General features: G+C 40.2%; 1 protein-coding gene across 1 annotated transcript in view; it reads left to right on the top strand.

The window, feature by feature from the left end:
- The window catches only part of LOC137058526 (collagen alpha-1(XXV) chain), an 800473-nt gene that overhangs the window by 101883 nt on the left and 672161 nt on the right, over positions 1–26429 (top strand). Inside the window, exon 3 of the mRNA XM_067431845.1 lies at positions 6505–6549. Coding sequence (XP_067287946.1) covers positions 6505–6549 — 45 coding nt within the window. The remainder of the gene's footprint in view (positions 1–6504; positions 6550–26429) is intronic.

The raw sequence follows: 26429 nt of genomic DNA, 5'->3' as shown, positions 1-26429 counted from the left end.
TTTTTTTTTTACAATGTAATAAGTTAATCAGAAAAATAATAGCCGCACACAAAACATGACACGTAGTAAGAAAAAATATTTAATGTATATAGGGCCTACAATTTAATCATATAATTGTTTCAAAACGGATGAAATCTCTGCAGCTTGTCAATAAAACGAACTTTCAAACAAATTAAAAGACTGTTGGAGTTTCCAATACTGACAAAAAGTAAATAATACACAAAATGTTACTTTTGTAGGTTATCTGAAAAGGCTAAATAAAATAAATGCCATAAAAATCACGATTGTTTGGGCAGGATCTGGCTATACCTGTCAAGTGAAAATCCCAAACATGACGCTTGTTAATGCATTGTATTTATATTATTAATTATTATTTTATTATGGAGGCCTACAATAACTTTCACTCAACAAATTAAAAAGTCGTTTGAATCCAAAAAGCTCTAAACAAATTTTAGAATTGTTAAGAGGGCAAACAGACCATTTAAAAAAGTTAAACAGGCTACAAAAATAAAACGTTTAGGTTACAGCTGCATCTGTCTCTGATTTAAAAAAAAAAATGTTGCAGCGATCTGATTGATCGATTAGATGTTATTGAGCTCTGAAACCAGAACAAATAACTTCTATTTTTTGTTTGAGTGATCTAAATTCATAAGTTTTTAGCCTCATCAAACCGCAGCTGGCTTGAATGCATGTTTAAGGCTAACGTTAAAAATTGTTTCAATATGACTCAACATTTCACTGTAAAAAAGTTGTTGGTTTTTGTTGGTTTAACTTAAAAAAGTTAAGTAACCTGGTTGCCTTAAAATTTTGAGTTTATTGAAATTAAAAATTTGAGTTGATACAATGAAGGAATTTTTTTTTAATAAATAGAAACTCAAAATATTTTTGTTTCTGAACCACATAAAAAATTTGATAAATCATGAAAATAGCACTATTTGGCATGTTTCACTGCATCATCAGAAATAAAACACACATAATTACCCAATATGCTTACAAAATATTTTAATAATATTTTAATAAAGGTTGTCAAATCTCAAAAAAAATTAATTGTATTAACTCAAAATTGTAATTTCAATGAACTCAAAATTTTAAGGCAACCAGGTAACTTTTTTGGTAAATAATTTTTTACAGTGTAGGCTATAGCCTAATCTTTTTTTATGGATAGGATAGGCTACTAAAATGTTGCACACAGGAAAACTGAGCGGTCCTTTTTCCAAACCCATGGGTTTCGTCATAAAGGCAGTTAGGCTACAAACAGTCCTGTCAGACAAACTGTCCCACTTCAGCATGATCTTCTGATTAATATTTCAACACCCGCAGGTAGAGTTACAGACACAAATTTATATCTCAGAATTTTGACTTTATAACTCACAATTGTGATTTTTTTTTAAACTCAGAATTGTGGCTTTTTTCTCACAATTACGAGTTATAAAGTCAGAATTCTGAGATAATAATTAGGCTACTATTTTTTTTTTTTAATTTAGTGGCGGAAAGGAGCTTCCATGTATATTCGAGTGGAAAAGGTGGATAGAAAACTTGTCTACAGCTTTACCTGCGGGTGTTGAAATAGGCTATTAATCAGAAGATCATGCTGAAGTGGGACAGTTTGTCCGACAGGACTGCTTGTAACTGCATTGCTTAATGTTTGGACAAAGGACCGCTCAATTTTCCTGTGTGCAACATTTTAGTAGCCTATAAAAAAGATTAGTAGCCTACAATAAAATAAAACACAATCTTTAACGTTAGCCTTAAACATGCATTCAAGCCATCTGCGGTTTGATGAGCCTAAAAATGTATGAATTTAGATCACTCAAACAAAAAATAGAGGTTATTTGTTATGGTTTCAGAGCTCAATAACATCTAATCAATCAAAAGCATCAAATTGCTGCAACCTTTTTTTTTTTTTAAATCAGAGACAGCTAGCTGTAACCTAAACGTTTTATTTTTGTAGCCTGTTTAACTTTTTTAAATGGTCTATTTGCCCTCTTAACAATTCTAAAATTCGTTTAGAGCTTCTTGCATTCAACCGACTTTTTAATTTGTTGAGTGAAAATTATTGTAGGCCTACATAATAAAATAATGTTATAAATACAATGCATTAATAACAAGCATCCTGTTTGGGATTTTCACTTGACAGGTATAGCCAGATCCTGCCCAAACAATCGTGATGTGATTTTTATGGCATTTATTTCATTTAGCCTATTCAGATATCCTACAGAAGTAACATTGTGTGTATTTTTTACTTTTGTCAATGGGCTATTGGAAACTCCAACAGTCTTTTAATTCGTTTGAAAGTTCGATTTATTAAGCTGCAGAGATTTCATCCATTTTGACACAATTATATGATTAAATTGTAGGCCCTATATACATTAAATAATTTTTCTTACTACGTGCCATGTTTTGTGTGTAGCTATTCTTTTTCTGATGATCTTATTACATTGTAAAAAAATAATAAAAATAATAATAATAATAATAGGAAGAATGACATTTGAGAGGTAACAACACAATTTTAGATTTAATTATAATATTGTACATGAGTCAAGAAAGTGATTCGCTGTGTGAGGAAAGTCAGTCGTCCTGTGAGGAAAGTGATTCGCTGTGTGAGGAAAGTGAGTCGCTGTGTGAGGAAAGTCAGTCGTCCTGTGAGGAAAGTGATTCGCTGTGTGAGGAAAGTGAGTCGCTGTGTGAGGAAAGTCAGTCGCTGTGTGAGGAAAGTGATTCGCTGTGTGAGGAAAGTGAGTCGCCTGCTGCGTGAGGAGAGTCAGTCGTCAGCCATGTGAGGAAAGTACTTATACAGATCCACCGCCGGCCTCTCAGTGGGTAAGTCAGTAGTTACTGGCTATAGTATAATGATTTCCCAAGACAAGTTATTAATCTTATTTTTGGACCTCCCGGTTTGCCATAAAAATAAGGGTAAATATGTGTTTTTAAATGAATGGGTTAGGAAGAGACACTAGACAAGATAAACAAACTAAGCATCCCATTACGAGCAAAACATAACCAATAACTTCTGACCACTGTGTTTTGTTTTGTTTTGCTACAACAAATGTGTCTAAGAAACAACGTCATAGCAGACAAAGAAAACCTACTTTTACAAAGTAAAGGGCCAAGAGCCCCAGTGAAGCAAACACTGATCACGATAAGGGTGACCAAATATTTTCAATTAAACATCAACACCTAAAGATCTGTTAATTCTCAATAAGAGCTTCTGTAGTCGTCTGACAGAAATAAAGTCAGTCTGGTTAGTAATGTGTGAAGCTGGTAATGCTTTTTGTGGAGTTGTTTAATCAGTTGATTTCATGTAAAGCTGTGGCTGAAGCCAATTGTTTTTCTTGTGTTTATCTGTCCTTCAGTGATTCTTGTTAACAGGTGTTCTCAGTTATAACTTAATTAATATCTTAATTATCTCATGAACAACAATGCTTCAATTACTCTAACACACTCTTCAGTGTTCATTTAAAACTGAAGATTTTGCTGTGGGGTTAAAAGGGTTAAATGGGTTAGATGAAAAAACCCACAGAGGGAACCTTAAAATAACTGTAAGCAACTGTAAAATCATTTATGGAAAAGTTTTGTAAAAAATGGCAATTTACTGGAACCAGAGCTGCCAGTAGATTACCGTTAAATCAAGGAAAAACAGTAATATACTGTAAAACGTAACACTCAGATTTACCAGATGATTTTAGATATTTTCACTGAATTTTAGTGCAAGTTAATAGAAAAAAGTTGTGCAAAGTCAGTAACTGATAAGGTTAAATATTAAAATTACCTGTGTTTATGTGTTGTTGCACAAGATGATATAGAAGAGATCTTTTAGTTGAATTCATTAGTTTTGTGGGTTTCCATTGTGCTGAAGAGTATAGCCTGTGCTTCAGTCCAGGATGAGCAGAGAAACATTGATGATATGCTGCCTGATGCTTTATTTAACGGCAGTGACTGTGTTTGCTGATGCAGTTATGAGCTATTTGTTAATGCTGAGATGACTCCAAAATTACACACAGATTTTATAGCTCAAATAAGGTTTAGTTCTGGTTTATTTCTTTGCTTTTGGCTGACCTTTGGCATGGTTATGGCCTGCTTGTGGCTCAGATCTGGGAAACAGGAGTGGGCCACTCAAGGGCCGTCATTCATCACAGCATGTGGGCCAGATCCGTATTCCACATGTGCCAGATGAGGGCCAGATCTGGGCCGACACAATGTTTCTATGTGGGATGTGGGCCAGCTCCATATTCCACATGTGTCAGATGTGGGCCAGATCTGGGCCAACACAATGTTGCTATGTGGGGATCCTAATACCCCAGTTTAGTGATAGGGACACTATACTGGTAAAGAGCACCATCCTTCGGATGAGACATTAAACCGAGGTCCTGACTCTCTGTGGTCATTAAAAATCCCAGGATGTTTTTCAATAAAGAGTAGGGGTGTAACCATAGACTGTAAAAAAAATATGGATGTAGTGTCCGTGACGTCACCCATAGGATTCCGATAAGCCATTCTGAAGCTTAAAGTATGGCCGAGCAGGGCGTTGCCATCTTGTGAGCGAGTCATCGCGTGTCACTCCCGGATAACAGAAAATGGGCAAAAGGGCGGGATGTGCGCGGAGCTGAGGTGACGCAATAACTATAGACGGCTGATAAATGGCTATCCACTTGTAACCACGCCCTTAATTATGCAGAGCCTTAAGGCTTTATATAACGTAAACGAATGAGTTATAAAAAAATTCACCCCCCTCAGAGTTGTCATGAAGATCAAAATTAGCCTTATAAGCCAAAACCACAATTTGTACCAGGCTGTAAACATGTTTTTTTCTGCTTTAAAGTTGAGAATTTTAACATGGGGCTCAATGAGATTCTGCTCCCTTCTGGAGCCTGCCCCTAGTGGCCAGTTGAGGAATTGCAGTTTACATTACTTCCGTATTGGCTTCAAGAGAGATCGCGGGAGGTTGCCGCTTGGGTGTAACCACAGCATCCTGGCCAAATTTGCCCATTGGCTCCTGTCCATCATGGCCTCCTAATAATCCCCATATAATGATTTGACTTTCTCCTCTCCATTAATCAGCTGGTATATGGTGAGCGTTCTGGCACAATATGGCTGACGTGACGTCGCATCATCCAGGTGGATGCTGTACATTGGAGGTGGCTGAGGAGATTCCCCCTTCAATATGTAAAGCGCTATGAGTGTCTAGAAAAGCGCTATATAAATGCTATGTAAATGCGCTATGTAAAAAAACAATACATCATAAATATATGGAATAGTATATACAAAGATTGATTAATAATAATAAGATTCCGAGTTAGTTTTGGCCAGAACATACATAAAATAAAAATTTTTTTTTTTGTTTTTTTTTTTTGCAAAACGCTATATATCCACTAGGCTATATTATTAGTGTTGTATTATTATAGTAATGTGTGTGTATGTGTGTGTGTGTGTGTGTGTGTGTGAGTGCGTGCGCGCGCATGACACAGACCAACGTTACTTGCAGTCGCACGATAACCAAAATAAATCTTTGGATGTTTTCCCTCCCCTGAATGCCTTGCCCGTTTGGTCTTCTCCCTTTGATGATTTTCTTTAGATGCCTTCCTGACCGGCTCCAATCCATCATCGAAATCCATAACGTTAAGCTTGACTCTGAAGCTTTGATTCTCTGACTGACAGACAGCTGTTGATCAGTGACGTAGCCTACGTGACTGACAGCTCGCCTACAGTATAAACAATTAAATGGTAAACCTTTTTTAGTTAGCCTATTGAATCCTCTTTTTAAAAATATGTTTTTTGTTTTGCTATTATCGTTAAATCACTGAGCAAACTCTGAGCACTTCACCGGCGGTGACTCTCTCCTCGCGTGACATCCTGAGCTCGCGCAGCATCCTGAACGTTCTTTATGGCACTTTGCAAAGAAACTGGGCTGGTGGATATCGCGTTTTGTGAAAAAATACATTTTGTAGGAGGCTTAAAATATACATTTTTAAATCTTATTAATGGCAGCAATTCACACATAGATTAAGGTACATCTAAACAGTGATTTCCAATAATAAAATCTAAATGTCAAAAAATGGCGTTTATTGCGTTTTGCAACCAAACTCTTCGTTTGTTTTCTTCGAAGAGATTCAAGAAATAAGCAGGTCTAGCAGGTCTTTCCACGGAATACGGAAAACTTCCAGTTTTGATTTCTTCCAGCTGCGCTCTATTTTTCTGGCTGCTGTTTCAAGGGCCTGGGTGTGCTCGTTAAACCACAGTGTTGGACTATTTTCTTTAATCTTCTTTAAGCGTATAGGAGCATCTGTGTCTAAAGTGCTGGAAAAGAGAGAGTCAATAGTTTCTGCTGCAACATCGAGTTTCTCTAGGCTTGGGATGCAGAGGAGCTGGTGGAACTGATGAGGAAGTTTATTTACAAAGCAATCGTTAGTGGCAACAGTGATAGTACAATTGCATTGTAGGATTTAAATGTATCATTCATTGTTGATGGTATTAACATTTAAATAATTTTTTTCTACCCTGCTCTAGGTCCACCGGGCAAAAGGGGAAGAAGAGGACGCAATGGAGACCCCGGTGAGTGGTTTTTATTTTTTTATTTTTACATTTTTAATTTTTTGAACTCTGTTTATAAGGTATTAGCCGGGTTGTCTGACTCTTAAAATGTTAAATTATGAAAATTATTTATGGGCCTTAGTCTGTGGGATTGTTTGTAAATGTTCCTCTTAAACATGAAAGGAGGAGTCTTTCAGTAGAATTGTTTCCTCTTACTTAACATGCCAATGATCTATTTGAACTGATTTGTTACACAGACCTATAATCGCTATAATTCTTAGTGTTGTAAAAATATTGTTAATATTGTAGGCTATGAAAGCAAATAAAGTGACTGTAACCCTGTAAGTTACATTACAATCTAAAAACTAAAATAATTCATTTTAAAGCACAAGGTAAAATCACTCAATTAAATATGAAAATAAATAAAAAACAAAAATCACAAATTAAATGTGACGTGTTAAGAGGTGTAGAGAATTAGCTTAGAGGGGAAATATTAATAATTATGCACAATTCCTTATGATTATTCCTTATGATTAATTATGAATATTTGAATCAGGGTTATGTAGACTTGGTGACTTGTTCAAGGAAGATTCTCTGTTATCTTTTGAAGATTTTGTTATAAAATACAAGCAGCCTAGATCTAGCTTTTTTAGATTTCTCCAAATCAGGGATTATATTTTTTAAAAGATCGGCCCTTGTCACTAACCCCACTATGTCAGCTATTGAGAAGATTCTCTTGAATCCCCCATTGAAAAAGCAGATCTCTTGCTTTTATAACACCCTTTGCTTATATGAAGTGGCAAACACACAAGACCTGAGAAGATTATGGGAGGGTGAGTTGCAAGTGAATATAACAGAAGAGGATTGGGAGCGGGTTTGGAGTCAGGCAAATAAGATCTCTGTTTGCAACAGGGCTAGAGCTATTCAGTTCAGGATTGTGCATAGAATGCACATCACACCACTCCTTAGAAGTCAATTTGACCCAAGGAATTCTCCATTTTGTCTTAAATTTAGAGTGGAAGTGGGAGACTATATTAATTGTTTCTGGGACTGTTTTGTAATTAGAATTTATTGCTCAAAAGTGGTTCAATATATAAGTCAAATGTTTGGATTAGTGTTTCAACCGGACCCCTTGATTTTGATTTTAGGTCTTCCAAATAGACATTTTCCAAACAGATTTGCGAGACGATAATTTGATATACTATCCTTTGCTGCTAGGAAAAATATATTGTTATCCTGGATCACTGGATAAACCCCCTTCTTTAAAAGGATGGCATAAGATTATTAGAGAAATGATTCCATTAGGATTTCTAACATGCACCACTCACTCATCAACTGAAAATTTCCATCAGATCTGGACCCCTTATCTTGATTCTATTGATGTTTCTATGAGTAACATTTTGAGGTTCGCTATATTATAATGCTATATAATAATTATAAAATCTTTTTATAACTATGTTATTTGTACTGATTTTATCAGGCTTTGTTGTTGTTGCGTGTTTTTTTTTTCTTTTTTCTTTTTTTGTTTGTTTAAGATGCTAATGGTTGTAATGTTAAAAAAAGATACAATAATTAAAAATAAATATAATAATAATAATAATAATAATAATAATAATAATAATAATAATAATAATAATAATAATAAAAATAAAAATAATAATAATAATAATAATAATAATAATAATAATAATAATTTGATTGCGCTAAAAAGACTGGATTACTCATTTTTACATAGTATTTAGGATGTATATTGTGCACATTGGAATGGAGGCTTGTTCTTCCTCATTGCAAAAAAAAATTACTAAATAAAAATTGTTATGTGGGTAACAATTCACTGTCAAAAATTGTGCCGTAAAATAACTGTAATCTACTGGCAGCTGTGGTTCCAGCAATGTACTGTTAATTTACAGCCCTCTACTGTTTATATACAGCTCTCCTTTTTATAGTATGTTACCGTAATAATACCATGAAAGGTAACTTTTCATTTGGAAATTTGATCGCTTCAAACAGTTCTCATTTTAAAACAGGTATTTATACGGTGTTTGTGCTGCAAACTTGTTTCATTTGAGTCATTTCACACTTGCAAGGTATAGTAGTGAAAGAATGAAGAAACATGACTTTTACTTCAATCTTTGCAGTTCATTGTGAGCAATAGCACACACATAAATGCAGTCCATATACACATATGTGATAAATTACTCAACAAACAGCTCATAACTGCATGGGAACTGGAAACACAGTCACTGCCGTTAAATAAAGCATCAGGCAGCATATCATCAACGTTTCTCTGCTCATCCTGGACTAAAGCACAGGCTCTACTCTTCAGCACAATGGTAACTCACAAAACGTACTCGGTTACTTTCGTAACCTCGGTTCCCTGAGAGAGGGAACGAGTATTGCGTATGGGAAAAACTCCTTTTCTCAAGAATATGAAGCAAAACTTTATTAATAAAGGTATCTATGCCATGCCTCTAGTGGAGTGGGCTTTAATGCCTGTAGGACAGGTTAGGTTCTTAGACCTATATGCTAGTGAGATCGCATCCACTATCCAGTGTGAGAGTCCTTGTCTCATGACAGCACAATCTTAGTGCGGCCACCGAAGCAATGAAGAGCTGATCCAACTGCCTGAAATGGGGGCGGAGCACTCTAGATACAATCTCAATGCTCTGACTGGGCAGAATAGGTTTGCGTCTTATTCTCTCTGAGACGCGGGTAAAGAAAGCAGTGTAATGACCTGCATACTGAAAAGGGTTGATAGCACTTTGGGTATAAAACCATGTCTCGGTTTGAGCACAACCTAGAAGTTGTTGGACCCGAACTCAAGACAGGAAGGGCTCACGGAGAGTCCGTGTAAGCCACCCACTCGTTTAACCGAGGCCGAAAGCCAGCAGAAAAGCGGTTTTGAGTGATTAGTGCTTCAAGCTCGTGGTCTGAAGTGGTTAGGAGGGGGGACACTTTACTGCTTCGGCGAGGTCCCAAATAGGGACTGAGGACCCAGATAGCAGTGAGTCGGCGGGCCACCGGCGGTGCTCCGGAGACAGTAGAAGCGTCAGAATCGCGTAATTGCAAACACGTTTGACGGCGCACCGCCGGCGGCAGCCGCTTTTTAAATGCGGCAACCGCCTTCTTACCGCCTTAGTTCCGCTTTTTTGAGCAATCGCTTTTTTGATGCTAGCTTATATTTTATATATAAAAATGCTATTTATATATTTGTTGCATGCGGTTTATCAATGATAATTATTGAACAAACCAGACAAATTCTCATTTTGCATTTTATTTCCACATTTCAAAGTACAGAGTAACTGTCAATGATACAAGATAATATAAATGAAGTACAAATAACAGAAATAAATAAGATTAAAATAAATAACAGATTTTTTTATATTAGAACCAGGTTTCCAATTAAAATTTGGTTAAAAAAAAAAGAAAGAAAAAAAGAAAACGCCTTACAAGCAAATTATAACACTTACAATAATTGTTAATAACAAAGAGGTCAGCTCTGGAATGAAAAAAATTACTAGTAAACATATCAAGTAATAAGGATATTTGGTACCAAAGAATGTACAGGATACCAAATTGTTACGTCACAGACGATGGAAATGGTGTGAGGACTCAAGTGCAGGAGAAAAATGATAATTTATTGTCAAAATGAAACAAATACAAAACAAAACACCCACGAGGGGGCTGAAACACATAATAGAACATAAAACAAAAACTCAAACATACCAAATAGAAATCACAGGAGGAAGGGGAAACGCAAACATGAGACAAGGATCCAACACAGACTGACAAACACAAGGAGCTTATAAGGGGAAGAAATCAAGAGGGAACAGGTGGGAGAAATCAACACTAATCAGATAACAAGGGGGAGGGATCAGACAATGACAGAAGCACAAAGGCCATACTGACAAACCCACATGTGCACACAAGACAGGACAGGCATGTGACATTACCCCCTCCTTAAGGAGCGGCTACCAGACGCTCCACTAGGGACGGGCGGGACAGACCAGGGGGGCACGGGAGGGACTGACCAGGGGGGCACGGGAGGGACTGACCAGGGGGGCACGGGAGGGACTGACCAGGGGGGCACGGGAGGGACTGACCAGGGCGGGACGGGCGGGACAGACCAGGGCGGGACGGGCGGGACAGACCAGGGCAGGACCGGAGGAACAGGGGAAACAGAGAAGGAAGGAACAAACAAGGGAGGGGTCAACAAGGAGGGAATAGGGAAAACAAAATTTTCAGGAGGCCATGGTGGCCCACAAAGTTCAGGCACCCAGGGCGGCGCGGTCAGAGCAGGGTGCTGGTTTTGCGCGGGCAGGCCAGTGCGCCGGGGCGGCGCACGGAGAGCAGGACGCCTCAGCGGCGCACGGAGAGCAGGACGCCTCAGGGGCGCACGGAGAGCAGGACGCCTCAGGGGCGCACGGAGAGCAGGACGCCTCAGGGGCGCACGGAGAGCAGGACGCCTCAGCGGCGCAGGCAGAGCAGGACGCCTCAGCGGCGCAGGCAGAGCAGGACGCCTCAGCGGCGCAGGCAGAGCAGGACGCCTCAGCGGCGCAGGCAGAGCAGGAAGCCTCAGCGGCGCAGGCAGAGCAGGGCACCAGGGAGGCGCGGTGAGAGCTGGACGCCTGGGAGGCGCGGTGAGAGCTGGATGCCTGGGAGGCGCGGTGAGAGCTGGACGCCTGGGAGGCGCGGTGAGAGCTGGACGCCTGGGAGGCATCTCCGGCCCAGCGGCGTCCACCGGAACAGAGTCCACCGGCATAGGAACAACCAGAACTGGGACCACCGGAACACAATCCACCGGCACTGGGACCACCGGAACACGATCCACCGGTACAGGGACCACCGGAACACGATCCACCGGCACTGGGACCACCGGAACACGATCCACCGGCACTGGGACCACCGGAACACGATCCACCGGCACTGGGACCACCGGAACACGATCCACCGGCACTGGGACCACCGGAACACGATCCACCGGCACAGGGACCACCGGAACACGATCCACCGGCACAGGGACCACCGGAACACGATCCACCGGCACAGGGACCACCGGAACACGATCCACCGGTACAGGGACCACCGGAACACGATCCACCGATACAGGGACCACCGGTACACGATCCACCGGCACACGGACCACCGGAACACGATCCACCGGCACAGGGACCACCGGAACACGATCCACCGGCACAGGGACTACCGGAACACGATCCACCGGCACAGGCACGAAGGGAGACTTCCTTCTCCTCCTCCGTTTCAGGACCACTGGAACACAATCCGCCGGTACTGGGACCACCGGAATACGATCCTCTGGAATCGGGACCACCGGAACATGATCCACCGGCATAGGGACCACCGGAACACGATCCGCCGGTACTGGGACCACCGGAATACGATCTGCCAGCAAAGAGACCACCGGAATACGATCCACCGGTACTGGAACCCCTGGAATCGGGACCACCGGAATACGATCCACCGGCAAAGGGACCACTGGAACACGATCCACCGGCAATGGGACCACCGGAACGCGATCCACCGGCATTGGGACCACCGGAATTGGGACCACCAGAGCAGGCACGGAGGGAGCCTTCCTTCTCCTCTTCCGTCTGGAGACCACCGGAACAGGGACCACCGGAGCTATCCGGACCCTGGTCCTAGAGGGACTGGAGTCCAGCCGGTCCACAAACTCCCAAAAGTCCGGAGTCCCCATTTTCTCCACCTCCGTGGGACTGAGAGGCATGTCCAGGCAGAGGTTAAAAACCTCTGCCTTCTCTGTGTCGTTAAGGTACAGGTGATGCACCTCCTTGAGGAATTGACAGGCGAACTCTCTTACACCCGCCCCCTGTTGGCGGATGTATTTAGAGTTCACCTGCCGCATCACCTGTACGCACCTGGTTAGCTCCATAGTCCAACGAGCAAACAACAAACAAAACAAAAACAAAAAAATCCTCTTGCTGAATCCTCTAGGGTTGGATCCTTATGTTACGTCACAGACGATGGAAATGGTGTGAGGACTCAAGTGCAGGAGAAAAATGATAATTTATTGTCAAAATGAAACAAATACAAAACAAAACACCCACGAGGGGGCTGAAACACATAATAGAACATAAAACAAAAACTCAAACATACCAAATAGAAATCACAGGAGGAAGGGGAAACGCAAACATGAGACAAGGATCCAACACAGACTGACAAACACAAGGAGCTTATAAGGGGAAGAAATCAAGAGGGAACAGGTGGGAGAAATCAACACTAATCAGATAACAAGGGGGAGGGATCAGACAATGACAGAAGCACAAAGGCCATACTGACAAACCCACATGTGCACACAAGACAGGACAGGCATGTGACACAAATAAAGCGAGGCATAACATCACATTTACAGGCCATTTCTAACAATAGGATAATGTTATATTTTAAATGAGGTAATACTTTAGAGTAAAGCTCTGGAGAAGAATAGGTGCTGATTTTTACTGTGCTGCAAAAAGATCTGTTTCTCGTAAATGTGAAACAAAATACTGAAGTAAAAACAGTAGTACAACAGACCATTATAAAAAGCCTGACTATGTGTTCTCCGGTTTTCTCTGACCTCTAGAATAAGGCAGCGCAAATTGGTATGTTCAATGATTTCTCATTGTGCCCAAACAACCTCACCATCCCATATCTATCCAAGGAACTGCCTTCAAGCTATTTTTTTTTTTTTAAAGTCTTTTCCACAGTGAACAGTGTGGATTGTAGTGTAGCCTGACACTTCTGGCTTCTTTAGGGGTCTTGATGTTACTGACTGCAGGATAAAGAAAGGTTTCCAGTTGTCAGTGATGCTGGGGTGTCAGCAGTCAGCCTAGGAATAAGAGGTCAGCTGCAGGTCCCTCTCAGCCTTTGGGCGTCTTTTTCCGCCTTTACGATCAGATGCTTCTTTCAGGTAACGCATAATTTTAACCTGGACCACTTCATCAGTGGCATCCTGGGTTGCCGGGTTCTCCCGGATGGCTCCTGTAAAAAATACAGATCGGTCATTCCATTTGAATGGCATAAGGCCATGCACATTAACTTAAATATATAAAAAATATCCAACTTACTTTGAACAATGTCCTTTAGGAACATGTCTCTAAAACATGCTTTACTCCCTACACCAGTACAGGTTGTATTAATAGAAAGGTGATTAGAGAAGGTACTCGGAAGCATTCGCCACATGGTTGTCTTAAGGTCCCTCCCACATTTGATTGGCAAAAACCAAAGCTGAAAATACAAAAAGGGATTAAGACTGTACAAAATGCAATGTACACTATAAAATTTCTCTTTTTAGATTACCCTATGGTGTTATAAACAAAATCAGCACACTTACTAATTGTTCCTGGAGCTCTTTATCCCGACTCAAACTGTTGTCAAGTAACAAAAATCTTCCTGTGTGTCTAGGGGTGTCCCTCAACTACTAAACTATGACATTTACATTTAGGTCTACTACATACAGGCAGCCCCAGTAAGAAATTGTGTTCGCAAGTTGTACCAGTACGTGCAAATGTCGTCCCTAATTGCTTCACCTGCTCTGTGAGCCGCTGCCATCCAAATCTACAAAAAGAAATGCATGTACTAATTTTGGACTTACATCTCACTCAAAAAAGTAAAATTTAAGCAAGTGCATGTACTCACCTACTCGTGCATTGCTTTCCCTCAGGGCCTGGTTCTCATTCTGAAGTCTCTGGAAAGCTACATAAAATATAAATAAAAATACATTATATATATATATATATATATATATATATATATATATATATATATATATATATATATATATATATATATATACACACACAACTGAAGTGACTATTTTCAACACTTAAAATGTGTACATACCTCCAGTGTTTTCCCCCATTTGCTGCCAGGGTAAATGTGCTAGTGATGAAACGATAATTGAACTGTGCAAAGCTAATAGAACGTACAACACACCTTGATACCTTTCATCCAGAAACTGCTGCAGTGAGTAACCCATCAATTCTAATGAAAAACAGATTATAGATAAAAGTATTCCTCATCTTAAAAAGAAGCAATAGTTTCCAAGACAAAAAACATCACTAACTTGTACTCAAACTCTTGACTCTGTGAAGTGGAGTCTGGATGACTGGGGAGAAACCTGGTTCTGCGAAAGAGGAAACAGAAACTTTTAAATCTAAAAAAGGATATAGTTTAGTGGCAGGATCTGAAACAAAACATCACAGCAATACATTACATACCAACTCTGTCTACAGATGGCTCAGTTTTCCTGGTTTTCTGAAATCGATGCAACTTCTGGAGCGTCGGGCAGCACTGAAACCTCGTTATTCGGATCAAAGCCCAAAAGAGGTTGTCGAAATGACAGCACTGCTGGTGCATTGTATACACTTAAGTGTGAATTAAATGCAATGTTTTTGGTGCTTAATACACATTAAATGTAATTGATTTCAAATGTATCACATCTGGAAGACTAGACTCCTCTTCATCAGAACAGGCCTGGGGTCTGTACTTGGAATTTGATATTCTCTTTCCCTTCTTGTCATTGTCAGTCATTTCAATGCTGGAACCTGTTTGTAAGCGTACCAAGTATCTCATTGCCTTCCAAGATTCTAGAGCAGGGAATAATGAATGAAAGAGTCAGTTACCCACCATAAACAGACAAAGAAATGAAAGATGAAATGCAGGGAAAACAAGTGCACAAAATAGACCCATTTACCTGCTTCCTTCATGAACTTAAAATTATGTTTCTCCCAAGTGCTGTGTGGAGCTGTGCAGGGGATGGTTAAATTGTTGGCCTTTTCTTTTTATCTGAGGTTAAATGGGGGCCAATGGCACATCCCCTCATCGAACCACTGCAAATGGTAGATCCTCCTCATCGATATGTATACTCTAACAAAGAATTTTTTTTTTTTTTTTGACAAAATAACACTTGCTAGCCACTCTAGCTACTGGACAAGCAGCATTCAGAAAAACAAAATTTAAACAACCCATACATTGCTATTTTTGTAAGAAAACAAAAGCTATACGTAGTCTTTCTAGATGTAAATCTTTGGCTAACTTACCTACAGTAGCTAGATATATTTTAACATGTAGAACATGCTTGAAGTGTGTAAGAAAAGCAAAACAGCACATGTTAGCTAACACTGCGTTGTGAACTACACTAGCAGAACAAATTCAAACAACCTACCGGTATAAACATCATTCTGTTTAGCTAGAAAACAAGGTATACTAATCAGTCTTTCTTGTCGCTACACAAAAAGGAAACATGTACTTACTTAAACGATCGTAGTCGTTGGTATTGTTTGATCGCCTCTCTTCAAATGCTGATCAACCTGTGACGTAGCCAGGTAAATCTGCTTCGCGTGAACTTACACGCGGCCTTCAGGTTTTTCTTCCGTACTGCCCTCTATAGACCGGTGGAGATACTTCTCTGTTTGTTTTTATTTTAATTTTATTTAGTGCAATTATAGACAAGTACAATACAAACAAAATATATGCGAGAAAAATAACAATAATAAAGCATTGTGGTACAGTTGCAAAATGTAGAACAAAGATTAATAATAATAATAATACCATCAAATATAATATAAAATGAACATGTATATGAAATAAATAATAACAATAATTCCAAGATAGAAAATAATTTGTAATATTAAGGCAGTCACATAAAATCAAAATTTTTTAAGCTTTTTTGTTTTGCGACCTCATGCTTGACAGGTTTTAAGTATATCATTACTTTATAAAAACTTCTTTTGAGTTATTCTTGTCTTAAGACTGTAGAATTTTTCCTAAATAATTAATAATATTTTTCCAGAAAAATATGGGTTTTGAAAACTGTTGTGAAGTTCTACGTTAAGAGTACTGTTAAATTTTTTGCCATGTCTATTTTAAAGTCAGTCCAAAAAGAAATAGAAAAAGACCAATAATAAAGTGAAAAAAGTTAAATATCCTCAAATTAACTTTCAACGTTTCTTAACCGTCCTATTATGCTAAATAAATATATAATAAAAACCTCTGTTATGGGTCAAATTGACCCACACTATTTAAACACACTCAACAGGCAAATAATCAAGTGAAATTTTAAATCTCATTTCTAAACCTAATCATGGAATCAAGAGTCAAGATTCTGTTATAAAACCTAAAGGCTTTGGAGCAACCAGAAAAGAAAACGAATATATAATATAATTTACATAAAGGCTATTATGATTGTATAATCTTCAAATATGAACATTTAAAATGCTGTCAGTTCAAACATTGCCATGGCTGGTAGATGTAGTAGAAATCCTTGTATTTCAAAGCGGCTTGCCGCCAGCCGGCCGCGGTCAATTAGGCGGAGGCAACCGCCAGAGAAAATGAAGCAGTCGGCCCGCCGTCTAATCGCCGGCGGCATCTCGCAAGAAATGGGAGTGACGTATTCGGCAGCAAACGTTTCATCACCGCCAGCGGGATGCACCTATAGCCGACAGCTTAGGGCCGGCGGCAAAAAGAAGCCCAGCAGATATTTTTTGCTATCTGGGGAAGGGCGAGGCGGGTTTAATCTCCTGGCCCCTTTAAGAAAACTTACAATAAAATCACTTTTCCCTAGTGAATGTCCCGCGATCTGAGCGTGGTTAGCTGCTATGGCGGCGACATAAACTTTGAGCGTGGAGGGGGAACGACCCTGTAAAAGCACTGTGGATACTGTCTCCCTGATCTTTTTTGATGGTTTGTGGCAGCATCACGATCGGAGGGAGCATATAGAGGGAGTCTGGGCCAAACATGGGCCAGGGCGTCCCTGCGTTTGCAGAAAAATATAGGGCAGCGAGTGTTGTGCGAGCTGAATCGTTTGCGGGTGAAGAGACCGTTCCCCTGGGGGAATGGGTCCAGTGGATAACATGTCTGGACCTGATTCAGAATACCTGGCACATGAGCCGCCCTTAGGGAGCTCAGATTGTGCTCTGCCCATAAAAGGAGATGCTTAGCCATGCGGTGAAGAAAGTCTGATCTCGGCCGCCCTGGCGATTTTATGTACTTTACCAAGACGTGGTGGTTCTTTATGACGTAGGCCACTCGTTCATGAGTCTTGAGTCTATGACAGTGCCCAGAAAAGATACTGTACTGATAAGCCTGCCCCTCGAAGGCGAATCTCAAGAATGGCCTGTAGTGGGGGGCTATCTGTACGTGAAAGTATGCATTTTTGAGATCTATCCATTTTCTGGACGAGGAATTAGTGACAGTGTAAACCTGACTCGCTAGCGTTGGGTGCAGTGTTTCCACCGCTCTCTCCTTTAACAGTTTTAACACCTCAGTGAGAAGCACGTGACTGACACTGCTTCTCACTGAGGGCTCGACCACGGCTTGAATTGTGGGGGTCTGCGAGCAAAACTGTAGCGAGTAACCTCGTTTTATATGTTCAACAAACAATTTGATATACCAGGAATGATGGCTGAGCTCATGAAGCCAGGGGTTGAATTAGAATCAGGGGTGGGCCGTGGCGCGAGTGCGTTTTGTGAAAAGTGCTTGGGTGCAGGAGTGCAGACTGTAAAGTGGACACATTTCCTACATAGAAAAGGCTCTTCTGTGTCTTTGTAAATAATGTGCAGTGGTGCGCACTGTGTAGTGGGCGCAACCTACATAGAATACCCACGACGCAAGCCAGTGAGCGCGTCCACAGGGGTAAACGCACACAGCATTAGTGTGCAGACAAGCGTGTTTGACACAGGCTATTTGACTGCAATATTTCTTCTCCAGTCACTTAACTAAGGGAACTGGGAGAATGTAAGGAAGTTCGGGTGGTATGGAAGCCATTCTACAATGTCGTTATGCTCTAGTCTAGACTGAAAGCGCGTTTGCGGACAAGCGTGTTTGACCACAGGCTAGCTGACTGCAATATTTACATCTTCAGTCACCTGAACCAAGGGAACTGGGAGAATATAAGGAAGTCCATGGTGTAATTCGGCCATGGCGGGATTTATTTGTGAGTTTGTGGGGCTGAATTAACAGTGCTTATGTAGGGATGTACACTGTGTAGTGGACACATTGTCTATGGTGTCAAAACCTCTCCAGCCGCCTGAATAGAGGGGACTGGAAGAAGTGATAGAGTGAAAAAAGGCTTAGTTTGGCAGCCATATTCCGATGCAGTTATGCTCTAAAAGTGAGTGCGTACTATGACGTAAACGCGTGCTATCATGACAAGGCAGCCATTACAACTTCCTTGGCAGTAAGTGCGCGCTGCAGTGAGAAACGGCTGTTACGTAAGCCGCGTTCTTGACATATTTAACAGCCCGAGTTCGCTCGTCTAACTTACTCTAGTATTCTCTGTCCGCGGTGCTTCTTCAGCATGGTGGCGGCAGAGTGACGAGAGCTTCGGTTCGAGTTTGTTAATATATTATAGTATTCTCTGTCCGCGGTGCTTCTTAGCACAACTGAATGAGAGAAGAGGAAGAATGAGGAAAACTCTGTCTGTCTGCGGCGCTTCTTAGCGCGACTGAACGAGAGAAGAGGAAGAGTGAGGAAAAACTCTGTCTGTCCGTGGCGCTTCTTCAGCACGGGGGCGGCAGTGTGACGAAAGCTTCCGCTCGAGTTGGTTTATTTACTCTAGTATTCTCTGTCCGCGGCATTTCTTAGCGTGACTGAACGAGAGAAGAGAAAGAGTGAGGAAAAACTCTTGTCTGTCCGCAGCGCTTCTTCAGCATGGTGGCGGCATAGTGATTAGAGCTTCGGCTTGAGTTGGTTTATTTACTCTAGTATTCTCTGTCCGTGGCGCTTCTTCAGTGAGACTGAACGAGAGACGAGGAAGAGTGAGGAAAAAACCCTGTCTGTCCGCGGCGCTTCTTCATCACGGCGGCGGCATGGTGACGAGAGCTTCGGCTCGAGTTGGTTTATTTACTCTAGTATTCTCTGTCCGCGGTGCTTCTTCAGTGCGACTGAACGAGAGACGAGGAAGAGTGAGGGAAAAAACTCTGTCTGTCCGCGGCGCTTCTTCAGCACGACGGAGGCATGGCGATGAGAGCTTCGGCTTGAGTTGGTGAATGACTGAACGAGAGACGAGGAAGACTGAGGGAAAAAACTCTATCTGTCCGCGGCGCTTCTTCAGCACGACGGAGGCATGGCGATGAGAGCTTCGGCTTGAGTTGGTTTATTTACTCTAGTATTCTCTGTCCGCGGCGCTTCTTCAGCATGACTGAATGAGAGACGAGGAAGAGTGAGAAAAAAACTCTGTCCTCAGCGCTTCTTCAGCACGGCGGCAGCATAGTGACGAGAGCTTCAGCTCGAGTTGGTTTATTTACTCTAGTATTCTCTGTCTGCAGTGCTTCTTCAGCGCGACTGAATGAGAAAAGAGGAAGAGTGAGGAAAACTCTGCGGCGGCAGAGTGAGGAGAGCTTCGGCTTGAGTTTGCTCATGTGCTCTAACATTGTCTCCAACAGCCCGAGTTCGCTCGTCTAACTTACTCTAGTATTCTCTGTCCGCGGCGCTTCTTCAGCATGGCGGTGGCAGAGTGACGAGAGCTTCAGTTCGAGTTTCTTAATATATTATAGTATTCTCTGTCTGCGGCGCTTCTTAGCACGACTGAATGAGAGAAGAGGAAGAATGAGGAAAACTCTGTCTGTCCGCGGCGCTTCTTATCGCGACTGAACGAGAGAAGAGGAAGAATGAGGAAAAACTCTGTCTGTCCGCGGGCTTCTTCAGCGGCAGTGTGACGAGAGCTTCGGCTCGAGTTGGTTTATTTACTCTAATATTCTCTGTCCGCGGCACTTCTTAGCTCGACTGAACGAGAGAAGAGGAAGAGTGAGGAAAAACTCTTGTTATTAGTGAATTAGACCATTTTATAAATATAGTCAACTAGTTGAAATAGTCAACATAATCTACTCATGGTTTTTTCTCAGCTTTGCTTGCTATAACAAATGTATTGAAAACACACCATTATAACAGTGAGAGAAAAACTATTATTATTGTATCAATGTTCAAGAGCCCAACCAAAGCTAACACTGAACACCATAATGTTAACGTCAGAAGAAACAATAAAACAACATCTGTTAAAGGTCCCATTCTTCGCGTATTTTTGAAGCTTTGATTATGTTTACAGTGTGCAATATAACATGAGTTCATATTTCGTTTGTAAAAAAACACAGTATTTTTCACAAATTGACTTATCTGTACAGCGCTGTTCCATGACGTCATCGGTTTGTGAATAAAACCACCGCGCATGCGCGTCCAGTACGTGTTGGATCTGATCCAGTACATCATCGTGCTACAGGCTGCAGCGAGGACTTCTTGTTTTTTTTTACAGCTTTTGTTTACAGTGTGCCTTTTACCTCAAATACCATACTTTTACATATTCTGTTATTAAAAAACTGTTGCATATGATTTACATAAATCATAAACAAGACCTTTGCCTCAAAATGTATTCAATAATTTTAGTGATTCTCATTTGCTACTTAAATCAACAATAAAAATGTAAATAGAAAAGAGATCAAATTAGCCCAGAAGAATAATGAGAATAACATAAATTGAATTAGCACTAAAGCCTAACAATTGTATTAAAAGTATGATTGTAAAAGGTTTGTTATTCATTTTCTATATTAAGATGATACTCAATCCCCTTACAGTGCCCCCTTTTTTGGTTTGGGCCACTGCCCCTCAAAATGTCTGTGCATGGCCCTGATCACCGTGGTAATCTGTGTACTGTGTACTTCTGGAGGCAGCTAAAGATGTTGCAGCTAGGCAGGGACGTTTTGTCTGTTGTCTGGTACCCAGTCATCATCTGAAGTTTCATCACTGTTGAATCACACAAAAAGGATTAAAAATACACCCAACACAACTGTTTATCTTACACATATAAATAAAATAGAGCAATTTACTCCCATGCCCACTCTATTGTTGTCCTGATGGCACATTTACACCAGCTTATAGTCTTTCTATTCAAACTCAGATTCATTCACATACAGCAATTTACCTTCATACCCACTATATTGTTGCCCTGATGGCACATTTACACCAGCTTACAAATGTTCTATTCAAATTCAAAGAATCTTTCACATACATTGATCTACCTCCATACCCACTCTATTGTTTCCCTTATTGAAACATTTACATTACCAGCTAAAGTCTCAGGCTGCATTCAGACAATAATGATACCACAAAACATCTTCTCTCACAAAACTACTTGCTTCACATTATTTGCTTACTCAAAACTAGACAACAAAAACTCACTAAATGTAACGTTAGACACTTGCCGAACTAAAACAGGATCGAGACCTTCCAAAAACACATCCTCTTCTTCAGAGTCAATGCTGGATAAAGCACTCTCTTCTGGATATTCCACATCTTCTTCATCACTGCTTCGCAGCAGTTTTTCCAATGCAACAGCGGGAGAAAATAACTTTCTCCATAACCGGATCCATTGCAGGTGAATGTTTACAGAGCGGGTGCTAGTGAGCAGGTGTAACCTTTGTAAGTCATGAGGGGCATGTGCGTAATTTTCCAGGAAACAAATGGTTACGCAAACAAAAATACCATGTAATGTACGCGAGATTATGCTAATCCACACATGGGCGTATTTGTCATTGCAAAGGCTACTTGTTATATGACAACACAATACTTTCCCATTGCTGTTGTGTTTTTTTTTTTTAACCAAACAGATTTGCCTGTGCATAATCATGCATAATCAAAACAGGACAGCCCCCTCGTGATTAGCAGATTTCAGGATGTAAACAACAGAGGTTCTATAGCCTTTTTTTTTCTTCTTTTTTTTTACCAGTTTGCTTGTTTTTGGACACATATTTACTCTGGACATCGTATACTAGACTCTTCCCATGGGAAAAAGGTTGATGTCACAATTATTCTGCCAAATATTACATTTCCACAGCACAAAAAGGTAAGAGACCCCCCTCCCTTTGTTCTCTGATCACATTGTTTATGTTCTACAGAATGACAAAAAAACTGTTGCAAATCTCGATTGTATAATGCTTATACAGAGATGAATCTGCAAGATCGCAGTATTCAAACAATGCACTGATTGACCTTATTACTTGACAAAATGATATTGTAAACAAGCATTTAATGTAAACAATATCAAACTCGAGGCCGTGTACGATCTTTGACAAGTAAGGAGTTAAACTAGATTTCGAAGTAATACTGAAGATATTTAGAATAAATTACAACAACACCTCCCCCTTTATCTTTCAGACGCGGCTTGGGTTTATAATATTTGTGCAGGGCCCCGGGCTCTTGTACTAGAATGGTTTGCTGTTTGTCCAACAACAGGTGTTTCTGTTAGCACCCAGGCTTCTAAATTCATGACATTTTAAAGTGAGTGTCACAGCACTAAAAATATCCCACATCCACACAAGCCCATGTGTTTTGTCAGATAGAGTTGTACATGCAACTCTTACTTACTTACACAAAGTTATTCTACCGACCCAGATTTTAATGGTTAACTGAATGGACATGTATACTGAAGCTACAGCTTGCACACTCAAAAACATGTAGCGTTTGTAATTGTGTGTGTTTAGTATGTGTTCATTATAGATGTATGCATTGTGCAGCAGAAACACACACACACACACACACACACACAAAATGTTCATATTTTTATGCTGTAATAATTTCATGGTTACTCCACATTAATGTAGATACAAATCAAAAGGGTTCGTTCACCCAAAAATGAAAATTAGCCCATGAATTACTCACCCTATAGTCATCCTAGGTGTATATGACATTCTTCTTTAAGACGAATAAAATCAATTATATAAAAAAATGTCCTGTCTTATGAAGTCCATAAATGTCAAGTCAGCTTTATTTATATAGTGCTTTTACAATGACAATTGTTTTAAAGCAGCTTCACAGTGTTAAACAGGACAATATTGCAAAAAAAAAAAAAAAAAAAAAAAAAATTCTTCTGTACAGTTGTTCTGGAGAAAACTGTGATGTTATCAGCTTTTTTAAATGTATCATAGCAACAATGTTGGCAGATCAGTATTATAGTTTATACATTTAAATAAGACCTAACAAATTAATTTTATTTGGTTATTTAGTTGATTAACTTAGATCGAAATTGTAGTGTCCCCAACTGAGCAAGCCAAGCCAAAGGCGACAGTGGCAATTAAGGAACCAAAATTCCATCAGGGCAACATGACATCATGACTTTGCAAGTGGCATGTTATCTGTACGCATTTTGAGCTATGTCTACGCCGTGTAATTACACATGTATGTCTACGCCCAAACGAACCATCATCTCCGCGTGTATGTCTACGAGCATCTATCTCCACTCCTTCTCTAAACCTACCAACTTCCAACAATATAAAACATGTAACAGGCAAATAAATGTACAGTCACATGTATTTATTGCAAAAACTGACCAAAAAACAGTATAAAAGTATTAACTCATGTTGCATTCCAAGTCTTCTGAAGTCGTACGATATCTTCATGTGAAGAACTGAGTTGATCTTAATGTATTAGTGGTTGAAATGATGATCGTGCACCTTTGTGAAAAGAACACATGCACTTATTCATATTTCTCATTCAAATGATACAAATGACTCTATAGAATGACGCGATCGGTCACGAGACACACAAGAGCCATTTTTGATTGTAAAATTTTGGTATTTTACAATCAAAGCTGACGTAATGACACAATTGTTCAGGAGACATACGACAGCTAATGCTGTCAAAGCTGACGTGACGTTTCTTCCGGCGGCAATATTTGAAATGTATTATTCATCTTTGGTGGATGGACTCGATGTTCTGATTGCTTTTGGGGATTTTCTTCACACAAACAAATCGTTTGGCTTTGGAACACTTTGAATATTTGTACTTTCTGAATAAATTGTGCCTGCAGTTGTATCTGCCTGTTATATCCTGTTTTTATAATACACAAATGGGTAAGTTTAGGGAAGAGTTTGAGTTACGCGTTCAAAATGTGTCTGAATATGTGTGTGTGTCCACAAGGTAAATGGATTTATTAGATTTAGATTTAAACTGACAGAGTGTTTCTGCTTCCCGAACAATGCTAGGAAGACTAATCCAGAGTTTAGGTGCTAAATAGGAAAAGGATCGACTCCCTGCAGCTGATTTTGATATTCTAGGTATTATTAACTGGAATCTACACTAATGTTAGTCTCTCTATTTATCCTGAGGTTTACTGCAGTCGGCCGGATCCAGGCCGTGTCCGGATCGGGAGTGGACCTGAATATGAACGGCGTTTCCTGGAGTGTCTGCTGAGCTTGTGTCAATTGAATATTCCAATCAAATATGATTTCTGACCTGTAAGGTGGCCAGAACAATAATCATACACTGTTTGTTAATACGCCAGAGGAGAACTTGCACCCCAACGGAGCCTGGTTTCTCCCAAGGTTTATTTTTCTCCATCATGCCCTGATGGATTTTTGGTTCCTTGCCACTGTCGCCTTTGGCTTGGCTTGCTCAGTTGTTGAATCACTACTCTCTCACCTCTGGGAACAGTCTGTATCACTTCCTCCAACTCGCTTTTCATTGCTTTTCATCTTTCTCATCTTACTTTTAACCTACTTGTGGAGCATAGGCACTAATGAAATTCAACATCACACCTTCAATATCCAGCTTCAGACTCATCAACCTATCTGACACTCTCTTTACCTCTAGAACATTCTTCACAAACTCCTCCTTTCAGGATCACTCCATTTTTCTTCCTGTCCACACCATTATAAAATAGTTTAAACCCTGCTCCAATGCTTGTAGCCTTGCTCCCTTTCCACCTGGTCTCCTGGACACATAGAATGTCAACTTTCCTCCTCTGCATCATATCTACCAGTTCTCTGCCTTTACCTGTCATTGTACCAACATTCAAAGTCCCTACTTTCAGTCCTAAACTCCTGCTTTCCTCTTCTCTCTCTGCCTACGGACACGCCTTCCTCCTTTAACACACTTTCCTCCTCTCCTTCTTTGACTAACAAGTGGTCGTAAAAAAGTTTCACACTTAGGGTCTTTGGGTCAAAAATGACCCCCATAGGAAATTAATGGGAAATTGGCAAAAATATGAAATATGAAAAGAGTTCCCTAGTGAAAAAAAAGTATGCTAAGTATACTTGCGGCCAGACTAATTTTCAGTATACTTGACGTGTGTTAATGACTAGTTAATTTGAAGTGTGCTATTTTGACACAACTCATTTTGTATTAAGTATATTTAAGTTGTAATTAAATTGTGTTAAAGCACAACTTTAAGTGTATTGGCCCTCATTTATCAAAAGTGCGTACACCAAATTTCCAGCGTACACCTTGCGTACACCCAAACCCACGGTGACTTTGAGATTTATCAATATGGAAGTTGGCGTACGGCACGCTCAAATCCTACGCCAGCTCAGGAGGTGGTGTACACACGTTTGAGTTAGTGGGAAAATGCGCCGAAAAACAATTCCTAACACCACAAAACGCACTGACAAGATATGCTATATTATGACCCACTGTTAAAAACCACAACAACAACATTCAGTGTTTATTTTTGTGCAACATGGACGTCAATGTTTAATTTGTGTGACTTTACCAAAGCGTTTGATTTGTAGGCATATGTATTCCTCCAGTCGCGACTCGCGAGCCTGTGCGCTTTATCTGACGTTTCAGGCCCGCTTGGCCCGGCAGCTGCGCACGGACTGGGACTAAAATAATTCAGACTGACAAAATAATAAAAATGACCTTCTTCTTTTAAATAATAATAAAATCAATAAAAAAGACATTCTTCTTCTAAATAACAAGCGTCATTAAGAATAATAATAATAATAAGAAGAAGAATCTTACAAATTGTCATGTAATTATTAATGTGAATGAATGGTACTCCACATCAAATCATCATCACTGTCGTACACCCCAATACATGTGCCGTGATATTAAATTAAATGCTAATTGTTTCAAAACGTGCTGTAAAATAATGCATTGTGATAGGTAATTTATCA

This window comes from Pseudorasbora parva, chromosome 1 (assembly GCF_024679245.1).
Source record: "Pseudorasbora parva isolate DD20220531a chromosome 1, ASM2467924v1, whole genome shotgun sequence".
NCBI lineage: Eukaryota > Metazoa > Chordata > Actinopteri > Cypriniformes > Gobionidae > Pseudorasbora > Pseudorasbora parva.
This window is presented reverse-complemented; position numbering and strand designations above follow the sequence as displayed.